General features: G+C 39.4%; 1 protein-coding gene across 1 annotated transcript in view; it reads left to right on the top strand.

The window, feature by feature from the left end:
* The window catches only part of LOC308112869 (calcitonin gene-related peptide type 1 receptor-like), a 27,397-nt gene extending 23,577 nt beyond the window's left edge, over nucleotides 1–3,820 (top strand). Inside the window, exons 11-13 of the mRNA XM_080468646.1 lie at nucleotides 97–315; nucleotides 510–551; nucleotides 1,134–3,820. Of these exons, the coding sequence (XP_080324772.1) occupies nucleotides 97–315; nucleotides 510–551; nucleotides 1,134–1,436 (564 nt within the window). The 3' untranslated portion in view covers nucleotides 1,437–3,820. The remainder of the gene's footprint in view (nucleotides 1–96; nucleotides 316–509; nucleotides 552–1,133) is intronic.
* The last annotated feature ends 8,434 nt before the right edge of the window (nucleotides 3,821–12,254 follow it).

The raw sequence follows: 12,254 nt of genomic DNA, 5'->3' as shown, positions 1-12,254 counted from the left end.
CTCCATTGGCTTCAGACAGTGCTGTAGCGCCACTGTCAGGCCACTGACTGTAACTACGTAGAGACTCCAATAATCCCGTCCCCCCTCTGAGTCCAGGTGAACTTCTTCTTCCTCCTGAACATCGTCCGGGTTCTGATCACCAAGCTGAAGGAGACGCACTGCGCAGAGTCCACGGCCTACATGAAGGCGGTGCGAGCCACGCTCATCCTCATCCCCCTGCTGGGGGTCCAGTTCATCCTCTTCCCCTGGAGGCCCGAGGGACGCATCAGCTGCGCCATCTACGACTTCTTCATCAACACCTTCTCCCACTTCCAGGTAGAGCGCCCATCTAATGAACTGTCTAAAGTCTCGCGGTTTAAAAAAACGAAATCAAATCCTGATTCTGAGCTGAATCTAGAAGGGGAAACCTGACCACGTCTGGTCCAGACTAACCTGAGTGGCTTCATTCATTATTTAAGTTGGCGATTGCTGCGACATCTGTTTGCGTATTAATATTTCATCTTTTGCAGGGACTCCTGGTGGCGATCATATTCTGTTTCTGCAACGCTGAGGTACGTCCTTCGAAAGATCTGCTGCAGGGATTCCAGCTCAGCCAATCCAGATCAAAGTGTCTGAGGCCCCGTTTCCAAGACAACGTTTCAAGTAGAAAACTCATCGTTTTTTTTTTTTTTTTTTTGCGTTTTCATATCAGAAGAATTTTGCGTTTGCACGGTAACATTTTGAAAACGATTTCTGTTTACACGGAAATGGCAGCAATGCTGAAAACGATGTAGTTAGTGTGTTGGGCCACAAATTGGTGCTGTCGTTTATTTTTGGAATAAAACCACACACACATAAACACGCTCTAAACATTAACAGCGGCGAGTACACAGACATTGGTACGGACAGACGGCGAAGTTGGATTGTTATTACTGGTGATTGGCAAGAATATGGAGTGGATTATTGTTCGTGTCCCTCTACTGAGCATGTGCAGCAGCGTTTTAAAAAAGTTGCGTTTTCTCCCGTTTGCACAGAGACAGAGTCATAACTCCGTCGTCACATGAACGCACATCCAAAGCGATAGGGTTTTCACCTGGGGGCGTTGTCGTTAGAAAACGGGGCCTTAAATGTGACCGCAGTTCTTGGCTGTGCAGGCTCAGACGGCCCTGCGGAGGAAGTGGGCTCAGTGGAAGTCGGCCTGGGGGAAAACCGGCTGGGCAGAGACGTCCATCGCCAGCAACCACTTCAACTCCCACACCAACTCGTCCGTCACCGAGACCAGCCGGGCCACCCTCAGCCTGGAGCCGCCCGTCCAGAGCAGGAAGAACAGCCAGCCGAAAGCCAACGGCGAGGAACGGCAACGGAAAGGTGGAGAGGTTTCACATGCTGGAGACCACCGGCATTTGAAGCCCCGCCTCCCCACCACCACCACCACCACCACCACCACCCTCCTTTAGGAGACTTTGTCGCATCATATCCGTTCTGTGTCCGCGCAGTCCCCCACCGAGACCAATGAATGTGTCGGCCCCGGGATGTGAATGTGCAAACGTTCCACAAACAGGCGAGGTCGAAGCTTTCGCCACCTACACTGAACACATTTTGACTTTTTCTCTGAGAATACTTCCCGAAAAAATAGTGAAAATTGAGTCAGTAAATCTGCCTTTTACCATAGAAGTGCTTCGTACCACATTTAAATTTCTGTCCTGAGCCACAGAGTGAATGCAAACCGTGTGGCTAACATGAGCTAACGCTAAAACCAAACCGTCCCGGCTTTTCTCAGCTCGTATCTCTAATTAAAAGATATTATGTTTGATGAACATACATCTCTAAGTACACTTTGTTACTACACTTATGTTATAGCAGCTCTGACAGGTGTGCTGACAACATGTAGCACGCAATAGCTAGCATCGAATAATATCTTTGCTTCATTAATATTGTAAATAATTAAAATCATGTTTTTGTTTTTGAAAAGAAGCAACGTAGTGTGAAAAGGTCAGAGTAAATAAAGAATATAGAGTGTAAGACTTTTTAGTTGAATGCGCTTTTTAGGTAAATCCATTTTAACAAGTGTAAAGAAGAGTAAAGGTGAACTGTTCGAAAATAATGACATAATATGGACATTCTAACTGAAATGTCATGAAATGAGCTTAATTTTTACATTAAAAAACTATTGTATTTTTGTTATTTGGTTTTGTTTTGGTAGGATGAGAAAGGAATTAAAAGAACTTTTGTTTGATTTGTCATTTTGTTCTTGACATTTACGTAACTTTAAAAATTCACTGATATTTCTTGATATTTCTGAAATTGAGATTTTTTTTTTTTTTACAAAATCATGACATCTAAAATGACAAAGAAAACCATTGAGGCAAAAAGAAAATTTCTATGTAAATATTGTACGAAAAGAAAACTTTATATGAGGCCTACATTGGTTTTATGTGACGGCGTTAAAAAAAAAGTGTTCTTCTTTTATATTCAGTATTGTTACCTTTTATAGAGATAATAATGGAATAACAACAATTACCATAAGTGAAGTTGTTGGTTGAATCGATTAAGACTGATTTAAGAGACACCGTATGGCACTTCTAAGCACTTCCTTTTCTGTGCATTAGGTGGCAGTATGGAGTCACTGTAATTTCCCATTTGTTTTTAGTCCAGCTCATTTGAATTTCAGTTTGGTTTTAAGTAGGTAATATTCAAGTTGATAGTTGTCTTTCTGGACTGACGGGACTAGAATGACTAGAATTTGGAATTACGAGAGTGGATAGGCTGGATCTAGCAGAACATCACTAAGATTTTCTTTTATGATTTCTTTTCAAGTTTTAAACTCTGAAATATTACATACTGTACCGTTACAGTTCAGGAAAAGTGAAAATCGGCTCATTTCCAAGAGCTGATTCTGAAGAAGAATTTAGGTTATTTGAAAATACAATCCATTATGCATTATGTCAAGCTGTTACCTTAACAGTTACTATTTACTAAACTTCTGTTTACTGGGGAAACAATGCCTCTTTAATCCCGAACTAACTCCAGATAACAACATTGAATAAACACAAGTGTAAGCAGCATTATTTTTAACTTATATCCACAGAACATGTATTTTACTGTCTGCATGTTTGCAGCTTATCTTTTCTTATTTGTTGTCATTCGTTTGTAAGTGGGATTATTTCAAAAGGCACATCTTCCCCCGGCTAACCTGAATATCTTCAGCCGAATTGAATAATCTTAGATAATATCTCAAGGCAGCACTACGATATAGCTTTATTCACAATATTAAAATCGCCGTAATACTTAAATGACAAGAAAATTGTATTGCATTGTAAAGTCTTACTTCAAATCGTCCAAATGATCAATTCACAATGTGAATGATGCTCCTCTGAAGGGGAACAGTTAGCTTTAACTAGTTCTGGCTTTCTCTACTTTGTATTATAGCATACGGTAATTGTATTGTAATATAACCTCATGTGAATATTGAAATAAAAATATGGGCAATACAGCTCTATAAATCCAATTTAGAAAGACGGATTTGCAGCTTTTGCCGACAAAACACAACTGTGCAAAGTGAGTGTAAGAATGATTTGATACACATATGAAAGTGAATTTAAAAGACTTTATTCTGTCTTTATTACTTGTGTTTCCTATTGCTATATGAAGCTGTGTTACCATTGATGTGGCTATTCTGTTATTTCTTTCGGTGTCTTTCATTCTGCTTTTCTACGGGCTGGAGAAATCTGAGAAACATTCCAAGAAAAGCATCCAAAGATATGTTCAAGGACAGCACGTCCCTGTATTTATCCTTTTAACACTGCCGTATATATGTGTGGGAATAAAGATGTTTGAACACAAGCTGTTCTGGTTCCTTCACGAATTCAAAAGAGACATTTTAAAGTTGTTGTTTTTTTAATCACTTTAATACGTTTGCACTTTCTGAAGCGTTGTGTCTTTTCGGTGTGTTTCGGCCAGCCCTCCTCCGGGTGGCGCCAGCGAGCTGAAGTGCACGAAAACATGGCATGAAGAAGTGAGACATATTCATCAATAACTGGATTAGATGGGTTAAATTTGTAGGTCTCTCAGTTGAGGTGTCTGGTTCACCATATCCAGCTCCAAGATACTATATATATATATATATATATATATATATATATATATATATATTGCTCTCGTTGCTGCAACTCAACTGGAGATGATGCATAAGAAGATTTTTCATTGATAAAAATATTTAATAATAATCACAAAATTAGATAAACTCTTTATTTGATGTATCCAGACTACTGAAAAACTACTTGATGGATTCTAATCAAATTCAGCAGACTAACAGATAACATGCCAAGGAAGAACAAATTTAATGTTGGGAAGGATCAGAATCACAATCTGGATCCAGGATCCAGAAAAATAGGCAATAAGCATAAAATAGAACTATAAGTGATAAAAAAAAAGAAAATCTGATCTGGATTGTATTCTCTCTAATATAATCAATATAATCAGAATATTTAAGTGTACAACTGTCCTGTCAGACAGATATATATACCGTGAGTACCTTTTTTGCGTGTTATTGTTATTTTTTCTTCTTATAAAAGCAGAACAGTTATAATGTGCCATCTAAGGATATCAGAAACTGCAGTGTTCAGTAAATGTGACGTTTCTTAGGTTAAAGGTGTCGCCTTTTGAGTTGGAAATATTTATTTAACAAGTTGTACGTGGTTTGTTTGTGTTTTACTCCCCATTTGTCAAATTTTGCACTAAACGGCTGAAAAATTGAAAAAAAAAAAAAAAGGACGAGGTCCCACCGAGATTTGAACTCGGATCGCTGGATTCAAAGTCCAGAGTGCTAACCATTACACCATGGGACCGAACGGTACCGCCAAAGCGATCTATGTTTATATGAACGCAATAATCACAGTTTATCTACTAACGCGTTTTTGTAATGGTCATATTTCTAACTTCAAACCAGCATAAGACGAATAAACTATTATATAATTTAGTGTGAAATAAATCGGCAAACACGAGTTTACCGAAGGACAGTTTATCATAGGCGAGTGGATGAAGACTCATGAAGGAGTGACGATAACTCCTCTTTTCTTCCTTACATTGAAGAGTAAGAAGATTATTGGTGATTTCAAAGCATTTACTATTATTATTATTATTATTATTAACTACATACGTGCTGAATTAACCAGTGGCGATTGACAATAGAAGGAGTTACTCAACCTTTTACAGACATTTATGATCAGTAGCTCCACTGTTGTATACTAAATATTGTGATTAGATAAATACTAATATTACTAGAAGCAGTTCTAAAGTGTTTTCTGCCGATTTTTTCCCAAAGTATTTATACATATATATTTTGTTTGTTTTAGGTTGTCGTTTGGCTGTAATAACAAATATAACCACTTGAGGACAGCAGAGGACTCAAAAATGCTATATCAATGTTTAGACGGGAATAGAATAGAATAGAATACAATAGAAATGCTTTATGCTTTATTAGTCCCAATCAATCAATCAATCAATCAATCAATCAATCAATCAATCAATCAATCAATCAATCTGTCTGTCTATCTATCTATCTATCTATCTATCTATCTATCTATCTATCTATCTATCTATCTATCTATCTATCTATCTATCTTTATACAAATATAATGAAAAGTTAAAAAGTCTTTAGTTTCTTTGTTTATCCTCAAAGCACCTGAAAGTATCTGGAGGAGAAGAGGCTCAGACATTAATTCAGTGCAATATAAACCAAATCCTGTCCACAATGGAGGTCCCCCGAGAACCCAGGATGAAAACTAGTTACCAGACCAAGCATTGTTAAAAATCTAGTGACATGGTGAACATATCTGAACAAATTCACAAGTCATCTACCTCTCTTTCATCACAGATGTCACTGGGTGGAACGATACTTAATCCACGGGTCAATTCAAATGACGGGAGGTACGCAGAGAAAGCCCACTCAGCTCAGAGACACCATGTACTACTGTGGAAAAACTTTTAAAAAGAAATGGTCCAAAGGAGTCCAAATCAACCAATTGAAAGCAGGAGCTAGAAAACCAGACCAAGAACTAAGGAGAGACTATTTATTTATTTATTTATTTATTTATTTATTTATTTATTTATTTATCCATCCATCCATCCATCCATCCATCCATCCATCCATCCATCCATCCATCCATCCATCCATCCATCCATCCATAATTCACTAATACCTTTCCATCCATATTCTGCGTGATGTGTCCTTACATTCGCCTTATTTAATGAGAGTGATTACTATTTCATCTAAAGTGAGGTAAAGATTCATTACGGTCACTGCATCAGAATTAATGTCAAGCTTGTGTGTCAGATGAGGATTGTGTCTCCGTGTCCTTTTGCCCGCACAGTTCCATCCATCCATCCATCCATCCATCCATCCATCCATCCATAGCTTAACTGAGAGGTGCTGTGAGGATATGACAACCTGATGTCCTGCAGCTTAGCCTATACTAACAGCTTAATGCACACACACACACACACACACACACACACACACACACACACACACACACACACACACACACACACACACACACACACACACACACACACACACACACACACACGGTTATCATCACAATCCCTAACACGTGAGCAGACTCCTCCCACTTGACCCTCCGGTCCTTTCGCCCCATTAAGGGACAGTTTACATGCAGGCGCACATGCACGCACGCACACACACACACACACACACAGACACACACACACACGCACAGATGATAAGGCAAACACACACATGTGGACACACACTCATTTCAAAAAGGTTGGACGGTCCAATCGATGAGCAGCTGGACTTTGAGTGGAAGAAGGAGACTGAGATCAATCCAGTATACGGTTCCTGTGATAGTGGAGTGGAAGTAGGTCAACCGCACAGGATGTAAATGAATATTGTATGACTATTTGTTTTCAATCCATCCCGCCGGGGGAGCAGCCAGCTGATTCATAATTTCACACAATCTCACATTAGGAGGCGATAACAGCAAATCGTTTGATCTGTAATGAAAATAGGAAGTGATTCAACCCCGGGTCTATTGATATTTCCAGAGCGCTTCAGAACATGAGCACATCGGACGGGGACACCATGGAGGCCGCGCATGAGCACCGGAAGGAGTTCATACAGATTTTCTTTTTTTTTTTTTTCCGTCGCGTAATCCCGGCCTTTCTAATTTAGAGTAAATCCTATTATCTTCACCATTCCTGCTTGTTTGGAGTTTGTCAACAACCAGATTGAAACAAGCCGAGAAGAGCAGCTGAACGACCAGGACCCGGTCACACAGGGACACCAGAGAAAGTCAAACGTCAACATTTTTTATCAAGCAGGTTCATTGATTTTGTCAATAAATACATACTTTTAGATCATTTCAAAGGTATCAAACCACTGATATACTTTCATTTTGTCATCATGTAATGGAGTTGCAGCTGCAGGTTGTGCGTGCTGCAGCACGTCCTCATTTTAACAACACAAAGTAATCCACAAACACTTAACATGCAGTTTGTCCAGAAAACTCAAGATTGTTGCCGATTCTGAAAAACCTTTTTCAACATATTCACCGTCATTATTCTCATTAATCCTCGTTCTTGGTCCAAATCTGGACAAAAACAAGAGAGGAGAGGAGAGGAGAGGAGAGGAGAGGAGAGGAGAGGAGAGGAGAGGAGAGGAGAGGCTTTATTGAATCAGGACGAGTCTTAAAACACCTCGCTAACTAACCCTAACCGACTTAGATCTTAATATCAGATTAATTCTGATTAGATTGTATTAAATACATAGAAGCTGTATCCACTTTAATTCTTCTTCAGCGAGCTGGGAGTTCAGTACGAGGATGCTCAGGTATATGCTCATTAAAAAAAAAAAAGAAGAAGAAGAAAGAAATCATCGTGTCATTTTTCAATCCTTTCTATTCAAGAGCTGGATTATTAAGATAATGGCGCCACCCTGACCACTGCCGTTCTCCACAATTACAGATAAAGAAGCCTCGCAGCGTGAGGACAGCTGACGTCTTTACAGGCGAGCTAAAAGCTTTCTGTGAATCCTTCCTGACCACTTTGGTGCGCGCGGCACCCCCAGATCTCTCAGCTCAGTAATACTCTGAATTAGAGATCACCGGTACTTTGTTCGTCCTCCTTTTGATTTTCAGATCATCTCACACCAGCCTGCCTGGTACTTATCGACCTGCTCCAACTATTTTTCTTATCATTCGAAGATACAAACACTGAGAGAGGAAATGCAGTAACATTGGAACACGGATGTGTCACAAGCATCGGTATGCACAAAAGAGTGTGTGGTGGATTATTTCTTTCTCCATGTTCGCTTTGGGAGGTGGGAAACATCCCACTTCACAGTGGAAAACTCAGAAGCAAGTTAAGAAATGTTCATATATGATCTAATAACTTCATTGTAGTAGAAGTTTATAACGTAATAATTGACCGATAGATGCGTATAAAATCACCAGTATTGTGAGCCTGTAATAACGCATTACATTATTATCTTTATTGTTTAACATTATATATCAACAGCTCATATTGAGAGAAAAGTGTTGTACTATCATTCTTTTATCATTGATGAACGTGAAAATAAACCAAAACACATGAGTTCAAGTGCATTAGTACAGGTTTATAGTGAAAACTAATTTGAATTAATATGAACTGATTTCATAAATTTTCTTCCAACTTTGCTGAATGACAGTTGTTACATATAAGTAAGGTAACAATGTTTTATTTACTTGTTTTACATATTTATCTTGAACATGAATAGAACAACAGACATTATTCTTATTCTCAATGTTATTATTATTATCATTATTTTATTATTATTATTATTATTATTATTATTATTTTAAAGTAGTAGTAGTTGTAGTAGTAGTAGTATCATTATCGTTATCATTATTACTAATATTATTATTATTATTATTATTATTATCATTATTATTATTATTATTATCATTATTATTATTTTTAGTAGTAGTAGTTGTAGTAGAAGTAGTAGTAGTATCATTGTCGTTATTATTATTATTATTACTATTACTATTATTGTTGTTATTATTGTCATTGTCATTATCATCATCATTATTATTATTATTATTTTTATCATCAATAATAATAATAATAATAATAATAATAATAATAATAATAATAATAATAATAATAATAATAATAATAATAATAATAATAATCATGGCATTTGTTCATTCCCAAAATGAAATCAATAAATAATAAGGCAATAACAACAGAAAATCTAAAGTGTGTCAAAAGATTTAGGTACGAAGCCATAGTTACATCACTTCTTACATTTTGAACTTTTGTTGCATTGAAGATATCCTATTATGAGTTACTTCATGCACTTTGTACAGGCTTTGTACATTTTTCATTGTCTTTGAGCTCGTTCTCGAGTTTAAATTATGACGCTCCTTCCACCGATTCACTGAAATAGAAAAAGCAACATCTGTAAATCAGACGTGTATGACTATAGTGTGAAAATAAACTGTCTCTATTCTCGGCTCATGCAGCAGTAAAGCGGCACCGTCAAGAGTTCTTCTCATGCGATCTGCTCTCAACGAGGAAGTGGGACCTTCCCAACTGCTAGAATTCCCAGTTCTATCCTTCCTGAATGGGCATTAACATCTGCAGGATGAAACACAACAAAGGGTGATGCCATGAGACGCGCTGCGTTGAGAAATGTGGCCCACATCCGAAATAACCTTCCCCAAACCCGCATTTCTGAGTGCAGGTGCTCTTTGATGCCTTCGAGGTTTTTCATCCAGCGTGAGTTTTCTCTGTGAGTCACTCCGGCTTTATTAGGGAAGCGTGTCCAAACAGCAGCCTCCCCAAACCGCCAAGCCCCTGTCTGGGGGCCGCCGCATGCTGGGAGCACAGGTGCTTCTAAAAAGAGGGAAATACACCAGCGTGTCGGGCTTTTAGGGGCAGAAAATAAAAAAACAACACGAGGAAATCATCACAAGAAAGTATGAAGTGGAGTTTAAATCGAACAAAATCCGTACAGGAGGAGCAGCCGAACAGATGAAGGGGAGTTTAAAACTGAAAGTGTTTTGGGGGTTAGGTTTATATTGCTTCCTGTGACTGGAGAACACGGACTTCGCCGAAGGGGAGAACTTTGTGCTTAAGTAATCATAAACATAGATATGAATGGTGATGACTCAGCGGGAACAATGCCGGTTATTTTGTTCAGCCGCAGCACTTTTCAAGTCAGGATGAAAACTGAAATACACCCAGATCTCACCGGACTGTGCACGTGAAGTCGTGCGGTGAAGATTTCATGGTGTGTGCCACAGATTGTTTGAGGAATCAGTTCTGAAATGATCATCAGCAGGTTTAGCGAGCAGCACTTTGGTCCTCGCTGGCGTGTTAATAAACTCTGCATGTATCTCACGCACAGAAAATACCTGACATCGGCATTTCACCTTTACATTTTAAAATACTCTCATGTGTTTTGTCGGGTGTTTATCATTTCTGGGCCCTTTGTTTACACAACAACCTAACTCTAAGGAAACGGCTTCCAAATGGGAACTTTTCAAAAATGGTCCGACTTCATTTTCTGTGGAAAACACAACTTTTAGAAACTGCTCTGTCTCCTTGTCGGCGGCAAAAATGCTACGGCTGCTATTACTTGCCCATGTGTGTGTGGTTTCAATTCCAAAAACAAACAGCAGCACCCACTAGTGGCCCAACATGAAAACGACACATTTTTCAGCATTTCTGCTGTTCCTGCCACCAATCTCAAAATTGTTCTGAAACGTTGCTTTTTCTCTTGAAACATTATGTAAACGGGGCACATGAGTCACTGAAGATTCCTCTGATAGTTGAACGGGTTACACATGCAGTGTCCATTGAACCAGTCTTTGGTTGAATGTTGACGTCACTAAATTTGAAATATATTCTGCAGCAGTACTGAAATCGAAATGATTGATGAGTGATATGAAAACTCTAAAAATGGGATGGACAACTTATAGTGAAGAAGAAGAAGAAGAAGAAGAAGAAGAAGAAGAAGAAGAAGAAGAAGAAGAAGAAGAAGAAGAAGAAGAAGAAGAAGAAGAAGAAGAAGAAGAAGAAGGGAAATAGTCATCAGGGATGAAAAAGCTGTAGATAAGAGAGCGAGCGAAGCAGTCACCAGGGACAACGAGAGCGGCGGCAAAAAATATAGCTAGAACCAGCAGATGGCGGTAGTGCAGCTTTATGAATGCAAACTGCTGTTAAACCCAAAAGAAGAAGAATTCTCATCAAGTTTCACGTTCACACAGCAATGTTTTGAAACCGACGTCTGTTCCCGGTCAGTGAAACAATAGAAACACTGAAAACGATGTAATTTTCATGTTGGGCCACTAGTGGGTGATGTGGTTTGTTTTTTTGTAATAAAACCACACACACACACATGCGTAGAGAACAAGACGCTATAAACACAACGGCGAGTACACAGACCTCCGTATGAACAGACAACCAAATTGAATTTTTATCACAACAACTGTCAACTGCGAAACGAGCGAGTCCCGGGAGAACACGGACTGGGAGTCGTGACGCTCTGGACGCCGCCGTTGTTGTTATTGTCCATCTACTGAGCATGTGCAGAAGAACTACAGTATTTACGCAAAGAGTTTCGCGTCTTCACTTGAAAGCGTTGTGTGAACGTTGCCTAAATGTACGTATCTAATGTCAGTCAACATGCGATGTGCGAGAGGCAGGAAATGAATGAGATGAAGCCATTTCGTACGGCTATATTAAAAAAAACAACAACAAAAAAAACCACATCACTGTGTGTTATTTGAAGCACTGCAGTGCTCCATCCATCTTAGGCTTCCGAGACGAATAAAGATATGTACCTCCTCCTCCTCCTCCTCCCTCCATTAACCCCCCCCCCTCCTTCCTCAGCCTTCCTCTCCCGCCACACTGCCTGACATGCAAAGCTCCTTCGCTGCACTTCTGTCACATGTGATCCAGTCACTCTGTGTCCTCGCTTCACGCCTGCCCGGCCCCGGCGAGAGTCACCCGGTCTGACTCCCACACAGAGGACACTGCAGCGGTGGAAAGCAAACAAAGAGCAGTCCGCCGACGTCCTCCGTCCTGGCACGCCGGTCAAGTATGTGACTGTTAATATTAACCTGTTACATAAAGTGTTATTCCTGCAATCACGGCATCGAATTTGTGTCTTGGTTTGAGCTTCTCTCCCACTGAGATAATTTCTTTCAACAGTTCTCTCTTTTTTTTGGATGACAAGTTGCTGCTCTTGACATTCTCCGAAAGAA

The sequence above is a fragment of the Lipophrys pholis genome, assembly GCF_963383615.2.
Source record: "Lipophrys pholis genome assembly, chromosome: 8".
In the NCBI taxonomy this organism is placed as follows: Eukaryota; Metazoa; Chordata; class Actinopteri; order Blenniiformes; family Blenniidae; genus Lipophrys; species Lipophrys pholis.
Note: the sequence above shows the minus strand (reverse complement) of the source record. Positions and strands in the feature narration are given on the sequence as shown.